The sequence below is a fragment of the Chlorocebus sabaeus genome, chromosome 7 (assembly GCF_047675955.1).
Source record: "Chlorocebus sabaeus isolate Y175 chromosome 7, mChlSab1.0.hap1, whole genome shotgun sequence".
Taxonomy (NCBI): Eukaryota; Metazoa; Chordata; class Mammalia; order Primates; family Cercopithecidae; genus Chlorocebus; species Chlorocebus sabaeus.
In genome coordinates, this window is record NC_132910.1 from 15,861,747 (window position 1) to 15,886,451 (window position 24,705).

Genomic DNA, 24,705 nt, shown 5'->3' on the forward strand with positions numbered 1-24,705 from the left:
TGTGAACAGGTTAAGGGACAGACACCATAAGCAGCACCCCAAACCTACTGAAATAAAATAAGCAAACTGGCACCTCAAAATCTGGATTTTTGGTAAGGTACCCAAGGATGTGTAAATAAATTTGGGAAAGACAGCCAACATAATGTTGTATATTTAATTTATACTTCTCAGATCCTTGCTGACTAAAGCAATCTTTTAAACATATAATCCCTCTTTCTATTAATGTTTCCTATATTTAAGTGCAGTGTTTTTTGTAGGGCTTATGCTGATAAGCTATTTCTTTAAGTATTTATTTTGAGAAATCATGGTATTTTAATGGTAAGAGGAAAGGAAAAATGGACTAACATCTTCCACTATAGAAATGATTTGCCTTTAAAGATGCTAAAAGGAACATTTTACATGATCAACTTATCGAAGGTGAGAATAAAGTGCTCTGGACATTTTCAAAAGGACTCAGAAAACAGAATAAAAAATGAAAAAAGTATGGCCAAACTGAATAGCTGGAAGTCTCAGTTATTAAAGTTCTAACATCAATTATCCAGCTTACTGATAATTCACCTCCCCTCATTTTTTCACTTAAAGAAACTCTACACCTCCCCCGGAAATGTCACATTAAATAAATTATGGTATATTCATCCAGTGAAGCTATCAGGAAGATATTTTAATCATATTTTAAGAATATGAAAACATGCAAATAATTTTTGATGGGGGAAAAAAGTATACACAGAAATATAATAGCATCCCAATTTTGCTTAGTAACAAGAGATGTACCACCTGTGGTTATCTTTAGGTAGTAAAATCACTGGTGGTCTTTTATTTTTCCATCAGTGAACCTATATACTAGTTGAATATTCCTAATCCAAAAATCTGAAATCTAAAATGCTCTAAAATCCAAAACATTTTGAGCACCAATATTTTATCCCAAGTGGAAAATTTCACACACAAACTCATATGTGACGGGTCACAATCAAAACTCAGGCCCACTACACAGTTTATTCAGGGTTGCCAAAGGAAAAAAGATGATCATAAATTAAATCATTATAATAAATTAAGTAACTTATTTATGAAACATAAATTTCATGTTTAGACTTGGGTCTCATCCCTAAGATTACATACATACAAACATTTCAAAATCTGAAAATTTCCAAAATCTGATACACTTCCGGTACCAAGCATTTTAGATAACAGATATTCAAACTGTATTACGTTTCTATCAAAGAAAAGGAAAAAACCCTACTAAAAAAAGATTCAGAAATTATAAATTCTCACTGGAAATGCCTTTATAATAAAGGAGGACTCATTCCACATTTTAAAGCTCTTTGTATCACCTAAAACACAGCACAGCACTATGACTATCTATTGAATAAATTAAATTAGAATGCTGATATCATCCTTCAATTTAAGAAAATACTAAACCTGTATGTTGCTGTTCTCATTTGCCCGTCGCCTTCCTTCTACTCGGCTGATAGTTATAGTCTGACCAATAACATCAATTGCCCCAGGTAATCTCCTGTAACATAAAAATTGAATCAATTCAGTTTCACCTAATTACATGCTTAAAAAATAATAAAAGCAGTAAGAGAGAAAAACAAAATATGTTTGCAATAAATTTTAAAATAAAATCAGATCACAATACACACTGAAAAATATCCCTGAGTTTAAGCTCACTACTTTGCACTGTCATAAACATTTTTATTAATAAGCTAGAACCAACATACCCAACAATGATCATAATGTTAAGTTTTAAGTCTCTGTAGAGCTCTTCTTCTAAACTTACTAGTTTTAGTAGTCTCCAAATAAATTTATCTTTGTGAAATTAAATAAGACAGCAAATGCTAGACAAATGGAAATTTTGGGGCCACTACAATTTTGTGGCACATACTACAGCTCTGTTACAGAAACCTTAAATATTCCCCAAAAAGGACTGAAAATATTGCTCATTTTAACACACACAGGATATATTCCAAGTGTTAAAATATATAAAAAAGGAACCAGTTTGCCATTTCGGATAACTTGCATTTAGATAGAAAAATTCAAATATTTAAATACTTGCCTTACCTCTATTTACAATCTTTTTAAAGTTTATTAGGATATGGAAAAAACAGTCTATCACAAAACAATGCTACAAATTTAAGAGAAAAACCTAGTAAGTTGTTATTTTAAATAATTAAAATAATGTTAAAAGCTATTATGCAGATGAAGGACTTTATAAAAGTATGCATGCCTAAGACGATATAGAAATCACTTGCAGAAATAGGCAATGAAAAACAGATGCAAATTAGATGGATTTCTCTTCATCTAGATTTCAGTTCTGAACAATACTGCCTTTAAAACTTTATAGAAGGAAAACAATTAAAACACCATAGATTCTTCGACAGTCACTAGATTAGGCTCCTAAAACGACAAATAACAGCAGCTACCATTGGTTGGATGCCAAACCTTCACTGTATCTAAACCTCACAAAAACTTAAAAATTACTGTATACCTGTTAGAGACAAGCCATGGTCCAAGGTGAAATCACTGACCTAAGCATGAATTAAAAGGCAAAACTAACTTTCAAACCTGGGTCTTTCTGATCCCAAAGACTAGAGACCTCCCCTCCCCTTGAGCTAGGTTTCCTTCCAGCAAGACAATTCACCTTTGAGAAATTTAAGACTTTTCTGGAAATCTTGAGTTAGGAAGAGTTTATCTCAAGTAGACCTTGAAACACTCCACTAATTATTTTGTGCTAACAAAGACAGCCCTATAAAAAGTATATCATGACATCTGAAATGTTTTCAAGTACATAGTTCCCACTTACCATCTCTTGACCATTTAAGACTTCCCTTCTCTATAATTTTAGTACAATTTAAAAATGTTCAAGCCTTTCTGATTTTATGCCTGAGTCATTGACTTCCTAGATTTCCTCATGATCCCAAAGATAAAGAATGATTTCATTGGAGGATTAACATATCCTCCAATACAGCTGAGGAAAGATCTTAATATTCACGTTACAAAAATCCAAGTATCTCTATGATAAAACAAATATTGCTTCAATTTCTTCCCTATAATTTAAATTGCAAAGCTATGCCCACCATAACTGCATTATCAAAGCACAAGCCATCAGCCCTCTGATATACAAACATTTCATATTCCAACATCCTACCAAATACACGTGTGCATTCTGAGGCCGTAATTTCCTCTCCGTTAATTGCTGCCCTTCATTGTCAAAATTTTTACTTTCACTCTATTTCCTTTTATACTATTTTCTATTGCCAATCACTGGACTCTCTCCTTCGCATTTTTAAATTTATTCCCATCAAAAACAAATTCTACCAAATTTGTTTGGACTTGAAAGTCAGATAGCAAATTCTCCAAACTGTTAAAAGTGGTAAAAATTAGATCCAGATATAAGACTAACTTTCCTATTGAGGGGAAAATTTTCTATAGCCTGTCTTTTACCATTTATTTCCGAGGATCTCTAGTTCTCAAAAAGTCTGGGACACGTGGAAGTATTCATCTACTAAAATGTACCCTTAAATATGGTCAGAAGTCTAATTAGTTTTTTTAAGCTTTAAATTGATTTTTTTGAATCACTAAAGATTCAAAATGGCAAATACTATGTTTCTAAAAACATATCACTGAGAAATCAGCCTTAACAACTATATCCCTAAAGGGAGTTCAGAAAATTACAATTCTCTACATTTTCAAAACATCTCCTTGTGCCCGTATTTTTTAACCACATCAACTGACTTAATCGTATAAATGAAGCTTACTGTTTTGTTCAGAAATGTTTTATGATAGACACACAGTATGTACCAGAGTAACAAAAAGCACATAATATCTAACACTGACAAATAATTTAAAAATATAATAATATTCTGATGCCACATTTTGGAAAAAAAAAATTGAACCATATTATTCCACGAAAGTTCTTAATGGACAGCTTTTTCTTTCATTGCTTAAGAAGATTCAATAGTTTCTCTACGAGGAAATCTACTGTAACTTAAGAGTTCCACAAAGCGTAGGTTTAATTAGGCCAACAAACTTGTTCAGTAAGGTAGACAGCTAATGCTATTATCAAAATCTCTTTTCCATATTGGACTCAATCATCTAGTAAAAAGCTAAGAAATTAACCACTCTGGGTGTCTGAGTTGATGTACAGTTTAAACAAGCAGTAAATGTTCCCAAGACCTCTACCCTCCTCCTGGCACAGTAAATGAATAAAAAAAATCTCTGAAGTTACAACGGAACTTCAGTAAATGAATATAAAAATAACTCTGAAATTAAAAAAATTATCATGTTTTGATGATTCTGATGTTCAAGAAAGAATCCGAGGGCTCCCTGCAGAGATGCAACAGAAAGTTTGAGATGACAAATCAGGGCTAATAGAAGATAGACAAAAGGCCATAAATTGATCTCTGAAGGTCAGGCTCATGCATGTAATCTCAACACTTTGGGAGTCTGAGGCGGGAGGATTACTTGAGTCCAGGAATTCAAGACCAGCCTGGGCAACATGGCGAGACTCTGTGTCTACAAATAATTTAAAATTGTAGCCAGGCATAGGAGCACATGCTTGTGGTCCCAGCTGTTCAGAGGGCTTAGGTGAGAGGACTGCTTGAGCCCAGGAGATGAAGGATGCAGTAAACTGTTGATTGCGCCACTGCACTCCAGACTGGGCAACAAAACAAGAGCCTGTCTCCAAAAAAAAAAAAAAAAAAAAAAATTCTCAGCTGCTTTTTCTTGGCAGCCAAAGCAAAGGACATCATTAATAACAAATGTCTTTAATGTGCATAAGATTAAAACAAAGCTTTTGCTCTAAGATTGTTTTTCCCGGTAATGACAGCTAGTATTTATAGAGCACCTACTATGTGCAAGGTAAGCACTGTTTTAAAGACTTTATATATTTTTAGTCTTCATGATAAACCCATAAGGTAGCAACTCTCATTACTGTCATTTTACAAATGAGAATAAAGAGAAAAAAATTCTCCTCTGAGTCTAAGAGAAAATGAGTACAAGACTACAAAACACAGTAAGAAGTACATTTTACACAGCAATACAGTACCAGTACCCACATTACATTAAAAACTAAAAAAGCTTCATGAAACAATACTTAAAAAAGGAAAAACAGTGACATTATGATAAAATGTGATTTTATGAATATTTAAATATAGCATAGGAAAAAAGCAAAATAATACAAAAACAAGAAATAATAGTTGGGACCACCAAATTGTTTCACAACCCACTAATGGACTGCAATCTCATGTTTTCAAAAATACGGAAATAAACTCTCCAATATTCCTACCAAAAAAAATGGAATTTTACAGAGCTGTTTCTCAAAATGCTCTTTAATGCGGAGTGAAGCACAACAATGCCCAATTCAAGAAGAGCAATTTAATTAGGGGAAGCAAAACAACGTGGTCTGCATATCTAGCCCTCTTAATAGTCAGGCTTGATCTAATAATCTGTGCTTTTGAGAATAGTTCAAGTTCTTAACTAGCTACATGGTTCTCTAAAGAATCAGGACGTCCCTGATTTCTAAATAAATACATATGTATACATGTAATTTTCAGGCAAAAGTCCAGAGTTTATAGCAAATTTTCAAATTATTTTGCTTGAAATATTGCTTGAAAGTTCATAACCATATATTAAAAGAATGGATGAATCACATATCAATGTAGACATCTATGAATGTTTTCTCACAGAAGGGCTTCTAGTAAGAGCTGGGCAGCAAACAGTTCAAAGGTCCATTCTCTGAGAAAAAGCCTAGAATGTGGCTACCTCATATTCCCAACTTGAAAAGAGGTGCACTTGTTATGACATTTAATTCAGGTCACATATCCAAATAGATGGCTGTAAACAGTTCTGCATGGAAATTGTGTAGCATCTTTTAAGCAACTTTAGGAAAGAGATGAGCCTTAAAAGACATATAGGATGGATTAGGCACACAGGATGGGAAGGTAAAACATTTCAGATGGAGGGACAACTATGAGCAGAGAGAAAAGATGGAGCGGGGGCAGATATGTGCACAATTTCTACTTAGCAAATATATTACCTATCCAACTGCTTGCAACAGAAGCATCATGCACCTTTGATAGTGGTTACCAACCAAAGGACATTCAAAGAGGCAGAAAATGTAAATCAAATGAGAAGCACATAAAGAAAAAGACTATGAGGCTGTAAAATGCTATGCAAATATCAGTTCCCATTAACTACATCTATCATTTTACTTCAAAACTGTAAGTGCCTAGCTATCATTTGATTTTAATCTTTATGCCAACCCAGAATCAAGTCTCTAAATCAGTGGTTCTCAACCTTGCCTGCATATCAAAATCCTGATGCTCAGGGTGTACACCAAACTATTTATAATAACATTTCTGGGACCCAAGCATCAACACTTTTTTGAAGCTTCCTAGGTAATTCCAATATAGTCAAAGTTGAAGACTACAAATTTAAGGGCATGTTCAAGAGACTGCTAGATATTTTGTTCCCTCCAGAAAGAACTTTTAAAGTAGTTAAATTAATATTTAACTATTTATTTCACAAAAAATTTAAAGTCATAGCCACCAAGGTGAGAATATCATTGATTACATATTTTTCTACTGATCTTTTAGTTTTGTAGTACTTGAGCCCACGAATTCAAGATCAGCCTGGGCAACATGACTGGTCTGACATGGTACTGTTTCTATACCTGTGTGTACGTTTTACTTTCACAAGCACAAGAATAATTTTCTCTATAGTATACACATAATTTATAAAGAAAATATATTCTAATGTTCGAGTAACAATTTATTAATGAAAAATCCCGTCCAGAAAAAGAACCCAGTCTAAAATAAAAATCACAGAATTCAAAACACTTTTCTAGACATACAATTTATTTTCTATCGGTACTATATTTAAAGAGACTGATAAAGCCCTTGATAAAAGAGGAGATCTGACACTCACTGAGTGTCTGATTTATCTTTTTTTTTTTTTTTGAGATGGAGTTTCACTCTTGTTGTCCAGCTTGGAGTGTAATGGCACGATCTCGGCTCACCGCAACCTCCTCCTCCTGGGTTCAAGTGATTCTCCTACCTCAGCCTCCCGAGTAGCTGGGATTACAGGCACATGCCACCATGCCCAGCTATTTTTTTTATTTTTTTTTTAGTAGAGACGGGGTTTCTCCATGTTGGTCAGGCTGGTCTTGAACTCCTGACCTCAGGTGATCCGCCTGCCTCAGCCTACCAAAGTGCTGGGATTATGGGCATGAGCCATCACACCAGGCCGATTTATCTTTCAAGCCCTGAAATAGGTGCTTTCACAGCTTAGAACTGATTTAATCCTTACAAGTACATCACATTTAAGGTATATGGGCCGGCATAGTGGCTCACACCTGTAATCTGAGGTGTGATTTGGGGATCTGGGAGTTTGGGAGGCCGAGGCAGAAGAATCACTTCAGTTCAGGAGAGATCAGTCTGAGTAACATAGTGAGACCTCATCTCTACAAAAAATAAAAAATTAGCCGAGCATGGTGTGCATGCCTGTAGTCCCAGCTACTCAGGAGGCTGAGGTGGGAGGACTGCTTGAGCCTGGTAGTTCGAGTTTGCAGGGAGCCACGATCCCACTGCTACACTCAACCTGGGAAACAGAGTGAGACTCTGTCTTGAAAAAATAAAAAGTAAAGTACATGTCCAATTAGTTTCATTTTCACATATGTGGAAAGAGGCTCTTTTGCATTATAAAGTGGCAGCACCAGGATTCAGGCTTAGCATAACCAACTTCAAACCCCTTCCCTTCTTCTTCAACAGTGTTTATCATACTAATTTCCTGGGGTCTGAATTTTTAAAATGTCAATTTTTAAGCCCTATTTAAAACAACAAAAAACCTTGAATGTTTAAAGGTGAAATAAGCCCAAATTTTACTCACTGGAGGACACGAATGTGTTCAAAAGTGCAAACAAGTTTACTCACTTTTGTATCGAGCTTGGAATAAAGCTCTACCTTCCATATTTATGCTTAATTTCATGCTTTTAAATGTATCAATGATAGGAAAAGACACAGCTCCACAAGAAACTTAAAAAAACAAACTAACAACCACAAAGGCCTTCATATGTCCAATAACATAAAATCTTACAAACTACACACTATAGCAACATGCATTCAGAGCACTTGATCAAATGCCCCGAGGTACAGGCACATCTTTTCAGTACAGTGTCTCATCAAGACATAAAAGGAGATAGTCAGAGGAAGAGGTCATTCTTAGATACAATATTCATTTAACATTCAGTTTTATTATAAGTATTGTGTTTAATATAAGAAATACATGTATTTTGTATTTGTGATTTAACATTGAAAAGTAATTTTTACTATTCATTCAAGAGCATGAATCAGTTAAAAAGCATTCTAATATAGGAACATAAGCTTAAGAAAAATAAACTATCACTTGAAAATTAAGAGGAACAGAACTTGGTAACAAAAAATAGAAACAAAATAAAAAAACAAACTGTGCATTAGGATATGTTTACAGCAATTATCCATACTACCAGTTTCAATTTCCTACACTCACTAAAACTGCTTCATTCTTCTAATTAGTTTCACAAGAGTTAAAATTTGAATTTATAAAGCAAACTTATACCAATAAAATGTCATTGTTAATACAGACAGATTTGGCTTGAAGAATACTGTTAAAGTTGGAAAAACACTATATTATGCAAATTAATAGTCACTAGCATATGATAAAGCCACAACTTAAAATATAGTAACTGTTATTTATATATATTTTTTATTTAGAGACCAGGTCTTGCTCCGTCACCCAGGCTGGAATGCAGTGGCATGATCACAGCTCACTGCAGCCTCACCTGTCGAGTAATCCTCCCACCTTATACTCCCAAGCAGCTGGGTCCACAGGTGCACACTACCATGCCCAACTAATTTTTGTATTTTTGGTAGAGTCAGGGTTTTGCCATGTTGCCTATGCTGGTCTCAAACTCCTGAGCTCAAGTGATCCACCCACCTCAGCCTCCCAAAGTGACAAAATTACAGGCAATGAACCACAGCGCCCAGCCCAAATATAATAACTTACGAAAAAGATCTTAATCATTATTTACTTGCTCTTTACAAACATTTAAGCAATGCCTCAAACTCTACACTTGTCAGTTACATTAACTACAAGAGCTGGAATCTAGTTTTTCTTACACTACCAGAGAGTGAGAGTGAGAGAATCTGTGTGTGTATTTTAAGAGGAAAAGTAGCCTGAGAAAGAGAGAGAGGGGGGTACAGAGAGAGGGGGAGGGAGGGGGGGAGCAGGGGGGAGAGAGAGAGAGAAAGAGAGAGAGAGAACACGTGCGTGTGTGTGTGTGTGTGTGTGTGTGTGTTTAAAAACAGAAAAAGTAGCTTTTATCCAGGTTATCTGTTTTTGGAATTTTCTTTTCTTTTCTTTTCGAGACAGAGTTTCACTCTTGTTGCCCAGGCTGGAGTGCAATGGCGCAGTCTCGGCTCACTGCAACCTCTGCCTCCCAGGTTCAAGTGATTCTCCTGCTTCAGCCTCTCGAGTAGCTGGGATTACAGGCAAGTGCCACCAGGCCCAGCTAATTTTTGTATTTTTAGTAGAGACGACGTTTCTCCATGTTAGTCAGGCTGGTCTCTAACTCCCGACCTCAGGTGATCCGTCTGCCTTGGCTTCCCAAAGTGCTGGGATTACAGGCATAAGCCACCACACTCAGCCTATTTTTGGAATTTTCTAAAGCACAAAACACATAATGAAAATACAGCCTCAAATTTCCTTCCACATATATTCCTTGAGACTAATTACGAAGTCAAAGTGAGGAGTTTTTCTTTGTTTCCAAAGCATCTTTTTTAGAGAGAAGTAGGTATAGATGGAGTTGCTAAAGATAAAGCACTGAGATGTATCTCTTTCAGGTATGGGAACCAATATTTTCGCTATAAATTAGCCATCTGATGTCCAAAAATAAAGTATTATATCTAAAGTAAAACAATTTAAAATAAAACATTCCAAGTCAAATAGCTGATATAAAAGGAATTTCAGATGTTAAAACAACAAAGCCAAAGAAACAAAAAAAAAGTTTAAAATTACATTGAAAATAACATATTTTAAGTATTTCTTTATTTTCTTTTTTGAGACAGGGTCTCACTCTGTCATCCAGGCTGGTATGCAGGGGCGTCATCTCGGCTCACGCAACCTCCACCTCCCGGGTTCAAGTGATTATCCCGCCTCAACCTCCTGAGTATCTGGATTACAGGAGCCCACCACCACGTCTGGCTAATTTTTGTATTTTTAGTAGAGACAGGGTTTCACCATGTTGAACAGGCTGGTCTTGAACTCCTGACCTCAAGTGATCCACCTGCCTCGGTCTCCCAAAGTGCTGGAATTACATGTGTGAGCCACCATGCCTGGCCTATTTTAAGTATTTCTATGCCTTTGTCTATGAAAGTGGACTTGCCTGAACTATCGGTACTACAAGCCAGAAAAGCAGGTATTCTAGTTCTGGTTTTGCCTCTTAACTAGCTGTGAATTTGGGCAAATTCTCTAATTTCTCAAATCTCTTTTTCCATTGTAAACCAAGGACTAGTTTCCCTTGTAAACCAGGGACTAGTCAAAAAATAAAGAATTTCAGGTTTGAAGAGGCTTTCCAAATTACACCGTATAACTCTACTATGTTACAATTGTGGTAATGGAGGCATAGGCATGTTAGAAAACTTTCCTTAATTCACACAGGTAGTTACTGACAAAACTAAACCTAAAATCCAAGTCCAATATTTATGCAATAAAACAGTTTTAAGTTTAAATTTCTTTATCAATAGCATGATAAGTTTATAAGATCTTGTTGTCTGGCCCTTTTAGGTTCAGTAAATAGGCCGTGCACACTGCCAGGTTAAATATAAATTCAAGTGTTTCTCTATGCAATAATCGAGTTAGTTGTTATACAGAAATTGTATTAGTACGATTATGAACTTTTAGGTTCCACAGAGATGTTGAATGTGAAAAGACTCACACACTTCATTCTACACTTGTCAGATCTAACCTTTATTTAAAATAACTCCTGAAATTTCTATTGGTTTTTCAAGTAGATTTTTAGTGTTCAAAGACAAATCAATATTACATAATACATAGATTAAAAAATCAACGAGTACTTTCAAAATAATAAGATGAAAACTTTCCTTAACCTACTAAAGCAACAAATGCAACTGACACTATTCTAAGAATGCAGGTAATATATTTTTATCTACATTAGTTACTAGACTTACAATGTAGATATTCTTACTTTGAGATGTATATCCACTTTTAAGAATGACTAAGCTTCTTTCCTAACAGGAAATACTTACAACTCATGTGGAATATATAATTAGGACTGTATAGAAAACGAAACGTAAGAAAATCAAATTTTGGTAGTGTTTCCTCCCTTTTCTTTTAGGTGCTATGATCAAAGGTATCTGATCACAATTTACATTTGTATTTTTTAAGTTTTTAAATTAAAACAATTGTAAATATATTTATATAGCATTGAGCTAACCAGGTAAATTGCTTAAAATTCTCTAACAAAAGCAAAACAAAAACAAAATTACCCCTTGTATACCATAATTATTTAAAACCTCAAATGATAAATTAGGGAAGTATTCTGGTCTGCATTTTGAAGTCAGGTTATGAAAGCAATGTCTCAGATTGATCACTGTAGGTAATGTACTTTCATATTGGAACATAGTTGCTTCTCATTGCATCCCTTAAAGATGAAGTTATTATTTCAATTTTCAGGCTCGGAGAAATTATAATATCCATTCAAGGTTGTATGCTTTGTAAATTTAAGATTCAGAACACAAACCAAAATTCAATGGAGGGTAGATCATTAACAAAAGCATAACAACAATAAAGAAAATAGCATATTCCAGGGCAGCTACTATGTCCACTTAATGATATCACAGGTTTTTGCACTATAGTAGGGTATAAGATTGGAAAGATTCAGTAGAGTCAAATTTTACGGGTCCGAATGTAAATACTGGCTCAGAATGTTAGGTTTTATTCGGTAAGTAGTGAAAAGCACCTGGGAATTTTTTAAAAATGGGATGTGGTATGAGAAAGAATTAACCTGCAGCAAGGAGGAAGAAAAAAAAAATTACTGAGCATCCATTAGCATGGTTCAATGTAATTCATTAAATACTATAAACGGCCAGAAAGATGGGTGGCAAGACAAGTGCTGGGTCTTGATTTATAAGATAACTAAAAAACCTACAACTGTACCCTGAAAAAGCGTAATTTGGAGGGTAAAAATATGGTACAGTCTAAATTTATTATCTTACTATTAAGGCAAAACAACATTGATGATCTACACATCAGGGAGTATCCAATGTTTAAAAATAGCCTTACCTTAGATCAGGTGATTCGGCCCTCCCATATCGATCCTGCCACTTCCCAACGCTTGAATTGGCTTTTCTGGAGGCAGTACTTGTCTGAGACTGAGAAGAGGTGCTGTTTCTGGTGAGATAAATTTTCTATGTTTTTTCTTACATATTGTTGTCTCTGACCCCCCTTGTTCTGTTTTTTTTTTTTTTTTCCTTGACATGCTTTTTCTAAAGTCTTTTAGTATGTTCCTACAATATCATTCTCAAGTCATATAAACTACTTGCTGTGGTACTAAGTATTTAAATATAGATGTGTTATCAACACTTTATTAACTCTAGAATATTTTTAGAAATATTCTTCAACATAGTATGATGTCAATGCAGAAATGAGAAAAGAACTAAGGATTTACATCAGGTTACAATACATTATTTAAAAAATACATTTCTGTGCCTCTATGAATTCTTAACATTAATTTTTGCAGTTTTACAAAATCTTAATCAAAATTTTGGTATTTCTTTCCCTATATTCTTCAACAACGAATATAAGTATTGTTAGTGTGACCAGTTAACATCAACACTCTGACGTGTTTCATAAAAACCTATACTATTTTTATAAAAAATCCATTTCAAAATAACTCTTTCAAAGTAAAGTTCCCAAAAAAGTTAATTTTATCCCTGTTGACATACTTCATAAAAAGTTCAGATATGTGCACTACTGCCAATACTTTACAGAACTAATAAGATGCTCTTTCAAAGCAAAAGGACATATATACATGTTTATGCATCTGCTTGTTTATGTAAAAAGAAACAGGAAAAATAAACCAGAAACTAAATGAAATCTGTTCTGACAGGAATAAAAGAAACAGAGAAAGTTGTGACAAGTTTCTATATATCTTTGGATACTCTTGCCTTTGGAACTGTCAGATGTTTTAACGTATGCAAAAAATAAATCAGTGAATGTGGAAGGAAAAACAAAAGCTAAAACTGCATACAAACAGATACAGTGAACCAAATTATATATTTTAAATTATTAATAAAACAACTCTGTAGGAAACTTCTGAACCCAATATTTGAACTATATACCCTTAGCTTAAAAAGAGTCAAAGAAAAAACTGTAAACAAATCCTAAACTCTACTGAATAGGTTTTCTTATAACAGTAAAAGTTCTGAATCTGTTATATGTGTAATTCAAGATTCTGGGAGCCAGGTTCTTCAGGGGGGGAAAAAAAAAGGAGATGCAACGTGGAATAGGGAAAGGGAAATAGGAATAAGAATCCTGTGATGCTCAAATGGAAGTAAAAGAAACATGATGATTTCATGACTAAAATGTATTTTAAAAAACACACATGGCCATTTCATCTTGAAGATGCTAATTCTTTCCCAGCTCTGAGTGCTGAAAAGGCCTGGAAATAAGGGTGCCCTAGTATAATGGGCACAGCTAGCACCCTGAACTTGTTTTTTAATTACCATTCCCCACTAAAAGGAATCAGAGTGCCTTTGAAAATGGCTGCTTCTAAGGAAGAAACAGGGAAACTACAAGATAAGCCTGGAACATCCTGGTAATGCCAAACTATAAAAACAACCTTAAAAAAAAAAAAACAAACCAACCGGTGGAGACATATCAAAAGGTCACGGAGCAACTTTGAAGAGGAACAATTTGAACATCAAAATGAATTTCAGTATATATAAATCATACATATGGTTTAAACACCATGTATACAAATAAGCTATATTTGTAAGCCACACATACATACTTTCTCACACATAAAATAAGAATTTATGAGTCTAAGTGATAAGTGGTGGAGTGGGAAAGCTCATTTTTAAAGTAGAATGCCAACTAATATATGTTAAGAGAAATAAGAGTTACATAATCACTATTTTGCAGCCATTACAGTAATAACTGACTAAAGAAAATATTATCACTGGAGCTAAAATCCCTAAAAAGTTTGAAGAGGAACAGGTTTAGTCTTTCCATAAATTACTTATTAAATACAAAGGAAAAAATAGTAACTTTGCAGTGCAGAAACCCAAAGGACACCACCACAACGAAGTCATTAGAATTATCATTACTAATAAAACATGACAAACTGACATCATGTATCTCCAAGCCAATACACTGAGAAGAGTACATCATCACTTACATAGTATTCCTGCCCAAAAAGCAAAACCTGAATCTAATCATGAGAAAATATCAGGCAAACCCAAGAACAATCTACTCAACAACTAGATTGTACTCTTCTAAAATTCAGTGTTAAGAAATACAAAGAAAAGCTAAGAAGCTGATCCAGATTTAAGAAAAACAAAAAGATAAAATAGTTAAATTTAACACGAGAAACTGGATTAAGTCCTAAATCCAGGAAGAAAGATTGCCATAAAGCATATTGGGATAACTTGCAAAATTTATAGCCTGCAATTAGATGAAAGTACTGATTCACTAATAGATTTTCTGCCTTTGATAACTGTGCCATATGATTATCTAACAGAAGGTCCTGGTTCTCAGGAAATACATGCTTAAGTACTTAAGAGTAAAGGGGCATGATGCCTACAATTAACATTCAAATGGCTCAGTAAGAACAATGTTTTTGAGAAATTATGATGCAAATATGACAAAATGTTATTAACTGGAAAATCTGGATAACAGTATATGGAAGTTATTTGTACTTTTTTTGCAATTCTTTGTTAAGTTTAAATTTTTGTCAAAATAAAACTTTTTTTTAAATGACAACAACAAATGAAGGAGGCATAATGGGGACTTTTGGGGGTAATGAAAACATTATCAGTCTACATCCTGATTTACAAAAGTATGTTTAGTTTATAAAAATTTAACCAAGATGTACACTCCTGATATGCCACTTTTCTGTACGTATGTATTTCACAAAAAGATGAAAACTTCTAAAGATTAAGCAAAGTATTCCGATATATTAAATATAAAATTTTACTTAATGCCAATTTGCTGGGTAGTACAAAAAGTTGGAAACCCAGCATTTCTATTGATAAAGCATGAAAAAATATTTTTAAAAGTTCTGTGCAAGCATATCAATACTCATCTATACACTAATAAGGCAATCTAAGATTTTCAACAATGGAAATACAGTGCTTAGGTCACTAGTACAGCTCGTTAGTCTTAAACATCTACTGTGCGTCCTGTATTATGTCTTAATGAATAACATTTACTGTTTTCTCCCTAAAGTCAATACAATTTTACTTTCAAAGATGTCTATCCAATCTCCATAAATATAATGAATAAAACAAAAACAAATATTGTTATGGGAAATATTTCACAATGACTGAAAAGTATCCTTTTTATCAAATGGAGTTCAGAAAACAAACTTCCCTAATGAGTTGTGGCTACTGGCCTTTACGTACAAAAGTGACAGTATGGAAAACGTAGGTAACTTCTATAGGTAGCAGTGGTAATTATTCATTTTTGGTTTACTAGTGAAAGCCCTGCTAATTTTTCCATCCTTTCTTTACCTCCTTTCAGCTTTCCCTTACCTATATTTGCCCTCCATCTCTTCTTAGCCAATGGCCCATCATTACAATAACTCTCTCAAGTAAACGCTCATGTACCTGTCTCCTTTATTCCTTTTTTATAATTGCTTGATACATCAACTTCTGTTAAATCCAACTCTAGCTAATCTGCATGAACACTCATATACCTGAAAAGAGTAACAGAAACATCCAAAAAGCAGCTGACTTGTCTCATTTTAAACCCATGGCCATTAATCTCGAGAAAAGTTGAAAATATACAGCAGTCCCCCCTTTATTCTTGGGGGATATATTCTAAGACCCTCAGTGGAGGATATATCCTAAGACCTCCAGTGGATACCTGAAATTGAAGATGGTACCGAACCCAATATGTACAATGTTTTTTCTATAAATACATGCCTATAAAATTTAATTTATAATTAAACACAGTAAGAAATTAACAACAATAATAAGAGAACAATTATATTAGGTGAGTGAAAAAGTAATTGCGGTTTTTGAACTGTTGGGATCTGCAGTTTGGTACTGGAATACATTCTTAAATAACTGGTTATGTTACATATCATTTTAATGGGCATTTCTCGCTTTATTTATTTATTTATTTTTCTGCTAATGACTTATTACTTGCTGTTTATTTTATGTTTAGACTATGGAAATGATGTTAGACAAAAAGCAAATTCGAGTAACTTTCTTATTCAAGTTCAAAATGGGTCATAAAGCAGCAGAGACAACTCGCAACATCAACAACACACTTGGCCCAGGAATTGCTAATGAACATACAATGCAGTGGTAGTTCCACAAGTTTTACAAAGGAGACGAGAACCTTGGCTGGCCATTGGAAGTTGACAACGACCAACTGAGAACAATCATCGAAGCTGATCCTCTTACAACTAAACAAGAAGCTGTCGAAGAACTCAACAACCATTCTGTGGTCCTTTGGCATTTCAAGCAAATCAGAAGGGTGAAAAAGCTCAGTAAGTGGGTGCCTCATAAGCTAACCGAAAATCAAAAAAATCATCCTCATGAAGTGTTGTCTTACTCTACGCAACAACGATGAACCATTTCTCTATCGGATTGTGATATGCGATGAAAAGTGGATTTTATACAATGACTGGAGATGACCAGTTCAGTGGCTAGACAGAGAGGCAGCTCCAAAGCACTTCCCAAAGCCAAACTTGCACCAGAAAAGAATCATGGTCACTGTTTGGCGGTCTGCTGACAGTCTAATCCACTACAGCTTTCTGAATACCAGCACAACCACTTCATCTAAGTAGTATGCTCAGCAAATCAATGAGATGCACCAAAAACTGCAATGCCTGCAGCTGGCATTGGTCAATAGAAAGAGCCCAATTCTCCTCCACAACAATGCCCGACCACATGTTGCACAACCATTGCTTCAAAAGTTGAATGAATTGGACAACAAAGTTTTGCCTCATCCACCATATTCATCTGACCTCCTGCCAACCAACTACCACTTCTTCAAGCATCTCAACAGCATCTTTTTGCAGGGAAAACGCTTCCACAATCAGTGGGATACAGAAAATGCTTTCCAAGAGTTTTGTCAAATCCCAAAGCACGGATTTTTACACTACAGGAATAAAGAAACTTATTTCTCATTGGCAAAAAATATGATTGTAATAGTTCCTATTTTGATTAATAAAGACGTGTTTGAGCCTAGTTATGATTTAAATTTCACGGTCCAAAACCACAATTACTTTTGCACCAATCTAAAAACAATCTACTATAATAAAAGTTATATGAATGTGGTCTCTCTCAAAATATCTTATTGTAACATACTACAGGTAATTGAAACCAAGGAAAGCGAAACCCAGAAAAGGAAGTAGTACTGTACAGTTTCTCTCCCTGTGTCACTCATTCCCATCAGCATATAAAAATACTGTAATTCTCTCATCTTGAAAAAAAGGCTTCTCTTGACCCCACACTTCACTCCAGCTGCCCAGCTACTCCTTTCACCTAGTTTATTCACAGAGCTCCAAAAACCTATTTCAGACCTCTTTTCTTCTCACTCAATGCTACCTTCCAATGGTCTCTTATTTCCAACAGCCTCACTCTCACCAGATAAGTTTGCATATTATTTTGCTGCGAAAAATGAAAGCAAACAGAAGAGAACTTTCAATTATTCCCATTCCATTATCCACCTACCCATCTGCACTGGTGCCCTGTATCCTGCCTTCCCTCCTGTTCTTACGAATGAACAGTCCATGCTTCTACTTAAGGGCAACTACTCCACTTGCATATTACATCTCATTCCTTTGGCTTTATTAAATGGCATTGCTCTACAACTTCCCTGTCTTACATCATCAATTTCTCCTGCAGTAACTCATTCCCATAAATACACAAAATGCTGTAAGTATTATTATTTTTTAGACAGTGTCTCACTCTGTCGCCAAGACTGGAGTGCAGTGGTGCGATCTTGGCTCACTGCAACCTCTACCTCCTCGGTTCAAGTGACTCTCCTGCCTCAGCCTCCTGAGTAGCCTAAACTACAAGTGTGCGTTGCAATTTTTGTATTTTTATATTTTTAGTAGAGATGGTGTTTCGCCACGTTGGCCGGGCTGGTATCAAACTCCTGACCTCAACAGATCTGCCCATCTCGGCCTCCCAAAGTGCTCAGATTACAGGCATGAGCCACAGTGCCCAGCCAATATGCTGGGGTTTTTTGTTTTGAAAAAAAACTTCTCCTGATCCCACATTTCCCTCCAGATACTGTCCCATTTCTCTCGCCCCCAAAGAAAGAAAATAGTCTTCCAAAAAGTGCCCATATTTTCTATCTAATTCTTTTCCTTCCACTCTTTCTTGAATCCATTACAAAGTCTTTTAACTTCATTTTATACAAATGAAAATGATCCTGGTCAGGATCACCAAAGACCATGAATAAAATCCAATGGTCATTCTTAGTCTTTATTTTCTTTACCAATCAATTGGATTTGATATTTGACAGCTGACATTTCTCCTTCTTGAAACACATTGTTTTCAAGACATACAGTGGGTTTTCTTCCTACTTCATTCATCATTCCTCCTTATTGGTCTCCTTTTACTAGTTAATGCTTATTTTCCTGACATACAAGTGAGTGCCCCAAGGCTGTCTCTTACCACTTCTCCATCAATACTTACCTCTTTATTCCATTTTGTAGTTTCATTTAAATAATATATAAACACTGATTATCCTAAATTTATTATCTCCAAACCATACTCTTCCCTTCTACTCCAGATCCATACAGCCAACTTCCTACTCAAATTTCCCACTTGCATGTCCAATAGGCATCTCATTTTTATTATGTTCTACACTGAACTCCTGGTCTTCTTCCTCCAATAACCACTCCTCCTTATGGTCTTTTCCACCTCTGTAAATGACAAAACCATCATTCTGGTTCAGTTGATCAGAACAAAAACCTTGGATTCACCCTTAACTGCTTTTTCCTCTACAATCTACATCCAATCCATCAAGATAGGCTATGGGCTTACCTTCTGAAATATATCTGGTATCCGACTTCTCAGTATCTCCACACCATCATCTTGGTCTAAATTACCATTACCTCTTGCCTAGATAATTGCTGCAACCTCCTAACTGGCCTCCCTGTTTTCACCCATCCTAAGTAACTCTATAGTCTGTTTTTAGTAAAGCGACTAAATCGAAACTTTAAAAATCTAAGTAGGATTTCATTGCTCTGCTCAAAATCTGCCAGTGAGTCCCCATTTACTTAATTTATAGGAAAAGCCAAAGCCTTTATAATGGCACACAGCCCTATGTAATCTGGCCCAAATTTTGAAAAGCCAATCAATAACAACAACAAAAAAAGGCAAAATATAGAAAAGTTACTGATTTTTAAATAGTTTAAGTATAATAGCAAACATCTAGAGTACTTTCTAGGTACCAGGCACTGTTCTAAAACACTTTACATAAATGAATCCGCTGAATGTATATAACTACACTGTGAGGGAAGTACTATTACTACATTTTACAGATTAAGAAATCAAGGCATAAGATGATCAGGGAATTTGCCCAATGACAGCACAGCTAGTAAGCTGCAGAGCCAGCATCTGAACTCCAGAAATCTGACACTCCAGAGACCAAGCTGTTACCAACACTCTATATTGCAGAACATCATAAACTCAATGAATGAAAATCAACCTCTTAAAAAATGTACAAGCCAAAAGAATACTACATATTAAAATATTACATATTACTACATATTAAAAGCTTAGCTATCATAAATTCTTTAACCAAACATTTTGAGAAAATAATCACATTTCATTATGTCTATGACAATTCACAAAAATCCTGGATTACTTTATAACATTTAATTTTGGCTGAAAGCTTCAAGAATCTTTATCTTAGAGCTAGACTAGATGCCACTGTAAGGTCTCTTCCTGCATTAGATTATTCTAAAATATCTCTCATAACAATACAAAATTGCAGAATAACAAAAACAGAAAACTATATAAAATAAATTTAAACAAGTAACACAAAAGGTAAGTGATCTGGCCGAGAACTAGTAATACTTGGGTTATTAATTTGTTTCAGGCCCAGATTTTAGTCATCTTATCTAGTGCAAGATTAAACTACTAACCTCAAACTTCACCAGCCTTAGCCAACTATCCTTTACCAGTTTCCTGGTAATGGCATAATAGGGTAACCATTTGTCACATTTAAGTAAAAAAGACATTTTTTAGCATGTTTGCCTCTTACATCTGATACCTTCTGGAACATATGAGGTATTATCATATCAAACCAAACCACAACAAAAAAATGGTTCCAATTTTAAAGATCTTCCAAGCTGAAATTTCAATAGCCTCTTTCACTAAAATTAGCAAAAGACCTTCAGGCCAATAGATCTAGACTTAGAAGTCCAATAATTCTTTATGTAAGAATAGTGAGCACAGGAAACAACGAATACTATTATTACCACCTCTCTTGAATGTAAGATTGTTTCTTTATACATATACATAACTATATACCACACTTCACTTCTTGCTTACCTAGGCTTTTTAGATGGAAAAACATCAAGAAGTTTCTTGTGAAGAATTCATTTTGTACTAAAACAAAGTAGAATGTTCCAGTTTTTTGGTAGAACATTCAGAGCTTTTATACTTAATATAACATAAACACAATGTAAAGATACCAATGTCGTACAATAATTGAGTTACAACTACGTAACTAACCTGCTCGGTGGGAGCCCAGTCTTGAATAAAGAAGGAGGAGAAGTAAACTCAGCTTTTGTAGATGGAAGGGCTGTTTCTTTCTCTGAATTTCCAGTTCTTCCCTGCTGTACCTTAAAAAAAAAGGTTATTAGCTTGTTTAATTTAATAGAAAACTCAAACATAATGGACTTTAGACGTTAAAATAAGTTTACAACATTTAATTTGAAGTTAAACATTAAGAATGTTTCTTTGCTGAATATTTATTAAAAATAGCCTATTTTAGAATAGTATTAGGTGAAAGGCACCAAACAGAGCATGGGATCAAAATGTTCCAACTATCAAAAAGTTCACATTAATAACACTTAGAAGCAGAATAAACTGTAATTTTTTGGCACTTTCATAAATTCTCACAGATCACCACAAATGGGTCCCAGATACTTGGTTATGACTTCATGTTTTGAATTCAAGAAAGGCCTTGAAGAATTTTCCCATTCTGTGTTCACCACCCTTATTCTAAGAAAACAACAGGTGACCATTTTACCCATTCTGACCATTTTCTATTCAGACTGTGATTTCCTGTAACACAAATGTGAATAATCTGCTACTGTACATCCATACAATTTCTCCCATCACCATTAAAAGTACCATCATCCTGCCAGTTCAGTAGGCTTAAAAGCTTGAAGTCAATCACTTGTCTTAATACCTCCCCTCACTCTGTCGCCCAGGCTGGAGTACAGTGGTGCAATCACAGCTCACTGAAGCCTCTACTTCCCAGGCTAAAGTGATTCTCTTGCCTCAGCCTCCCAAGTAGCTGGGATTACAGGTGTGCACCACGATGCCTGGCTAAGTTTTGTATTTTTAGCAGAGACAGGATTTCAACTATGTTGGCCAGGCTGGTCTCAAACTCCTGTCCTCAAGTCATCTGTCCACCTCTGCCTCCCAAAGTGCTGGGATTATAGGTGTGAGCCATCACGCCCAGCCTTCTCTCTCTTAATATTAATTTCAAAACCAGTTATCTACTTACTCCATAATTTCTCCAAGATTTGCCTATCCTTTCTGCTCTTAGTAGAGACTTTGATTGTGGCCCAGTCACATTCCTCTAGACTGCTGAAATGACTTCTTTATGCTCTTCTGCTTTTATACTCATCTTTTTATCTTAAAATTATCATCAAACTATTCAATTTAAACAAACTAAATTCAAGTTTCCTTACACTTAAATAATATCACAGCATATTTTATGTTCTATTTAAATTCTATTTAAATTCCCTGCTCCACTTAAATTCAGCATTGCTCTCCTTTCCCATGAGGCAAAGGCCAAGACAATCTTAAGACATTTTGACTGATATATCTGAACTACCAATTCAATTCCAAAATCGTCTACCTCCCAACTAATCATTGTGTGAGAAAAAGAAACTCTTTTATACTTAAGCCATTATAGTCAGATAGATCTCTTATTAATAGTGTCCAAACCAATCCCTAATTGATACCCTCATATAATGAGGATTTTACATTTAGTTTATTTGAAAATGAGTTCTACCACTTCAAAAAAATTTTTTTAAATGCCCTGATTCTAATGAGATGATGAGAATCAGCACTAAGGCAATGGGAACAGAAAGAAATGGACTTGACAGATACCTGACAGGTAAAACTGACAGGATCTGGTGAGAGAATGTAAACATTATTCATTCATCATTTATTGAATATCTATTATGTACCAGAAGCTGATAGAGAGAAACACAACAGGATCCTGGACCTTAGGAAAAAACAAACACACCAACAATCAGAGCAATATAATAAATATCATGAAAAAAATCTAAGAGATAAAAGATGTTATAATAACACAAAAAGAAATGCATTATTCTGCCTGGGGATGTCAAGGAATATTCAGAGTTGACACTATTGTCCCAACTGCTCCCCTGACCACCAGTAATTTCTGTGTAACTTCTTTCATCTCAAAGTTACCGTGGCCAAAACAAAACTACTAATTTCCCCTAATCTGATCCTCTACAAGTCTTCCCCATATAAATAAATACCACCATCATCTACTGAGCTGCTCAAGGAAAAAAACCATAGAAATTATCTAATACATATCAACATCCAATATGTCAACTTTACCTTTACAATATATATGCCAAATTCCAATCTGCGATCAGTAACCTTCCTAGAAAACACAGCTGACAGTACTGTGAGGTTTGTCATTTGTAAAGAGAGTCACACAGATATTCCAGACTATTTACAGATTGTTTGGTTTACACTGAAAGCTATCGCTTCACTTTTGTGTGACAGAGAAATGAGATTTCAACAATTCCTTTTTGTATTTTTTATTTTTATTATGAGCCTTTTTATCAACAGATAGAGACTACCTAATTTGGGCATGAGAAGAAAACAGCACAGACACACTGCCTTCAGTGAAGATGCATGCCACTCCATTCATGAGCACCCTTCCCCTGAGGGGGGATAAGAATAAAAACTGTGTTTGGACCACTTGGATTCAAGCTCTACCACGCAGCTCACTCTCTGGTGATCACTGATCTCTCCAGCTAACTTTACTGAGTCTACCAGAAGAAGAGGAATGAAGGAAAGTTACTCAACCACCCAAAAGAATCTCATTACAGCAATAGTGTGATTTCTTATAAGTTCCCATACAAAAAGGAATCCTTTGAAAGCACCTGGGATGATGCATTAGTGTCACAGGATTTTCTTCTTCCTGGTTTCTCTTCACAGGGAAAAAAAATATGAATTCAAAAGGATTCCAGTCTGAGGCACAATCACTTGCTTCCATAACAAAAATATCTCATCTTTTTCGGCACATAAATATTCTTTCATTGGTTAAAAAGAAAAATACTCTTTAATGTCTTAGAACTCTCTGGTGGTAAAAACTGCAGATTTCAAAATTTTCCTTTCATATTCCTATAATTCTTCGAAAGTATTAAGTCTGTGTATGCTTCAATAATTTAGTTTAAAAAATGCTCAATCTGAAATCAACTGCATTGACCATTTGGCTTTGCACGACAGGGAGAAAATAAATGGTTCACTGGTTATTTATACAGAGAGACTAAGAAAGAAGTTACTAATTGCCACTAATTTTATGACAGGCTTTAATGTTTATGAAAGCATTATTTTTTAATTTTATGAGCAATATCCATTTGAGGTTGTAAAAGAAAGCATACGATTCTAACTGTAGGCCGAGCATGGTGGCTCACGCCTGTAATCGCAGCACTCTGGGAGGCCAAGGTGGGCGGATCACGAGGTCAGGAGTTTGAGACCAGCCTGGCCAACATGGTGAAACTGTCTCTACTAAAACTAAAAAACTTAGCTGGGAGTGGTGGCAGGCACCTGTAATCCAGCTACTCGGGAGGCTGAGGCAGGAGAACTGCTTGAACCCGGGAGAGGGAGGTTGCAGTGAGTCAAGATCACGCCACTGCACTTTATCTGGTTTGGGTGACAGCAAGACTCTGTCTTGGGAAAAAAAAGATTCAAATTGTAGTTCATTTTGTCTCAACATAGAAACATTTGTTTTTGAATCTTTTCCTCACCATGTAATTCTAATTATAAGAAGTCCATGTTTTATTTCCTTTGAAGTTCTGTTATAGCAATGATTATTTTGTATACATAATTCCTTTAAAAGGCCTACTTAAAGTTAACATCTAAAATACAGTTATGGCAGGGTGCAGTGGCTCACACCTGTAATCCCAGCACTTCAGGAGGCCGAGGCAGGTGGATCACCTGAGGTCAGGAGTTCGAG

At 35.2% G+C, this 24,705-nt stretch overlaps 1 protein-coding gene across 23 annotated transcripts in view; it reads right to left on the reverse strand.

Moving 5' to 3' along the window:
• FIP1L1 (factor interacting with PAPOLA and CPSF1) overlaps positions 1 to 24,705 on the reverse strand; it is an 85,775-nt gene that overhangs the window by 33,322 nt on the left and 27,748 nt on the right. For 12 of the 23 annotated variants that reach the window (XM_073017380.1, XM_073017378.1, XM_073017375.1 and 9 more), the window contains 3 exons: positions 20,982 to 21,091; positions 12,337 to 12,444; positions 1,417 to 1,510 (listed from right to left, as the gene is read on the reverse strand). In XM_073017380.1, the coding sequence (XP_072873481.1) occupies positions 1,417 to 1,510; positions 12,337 to 12,444; positions 20,982 to 21,091 (312 nt within the window). The remainder of the gene's footprint in view (positions 1 to 1,416; positions 1,511 to 12,336; positions 12,445 to 20,981; positions 21,092 to 24,705) is intronic. The other 11 variants (XM_073017386.1, XM_073017385.1, XM_073017383.1 and 8 more) reach the window with 1 other exon arrangement.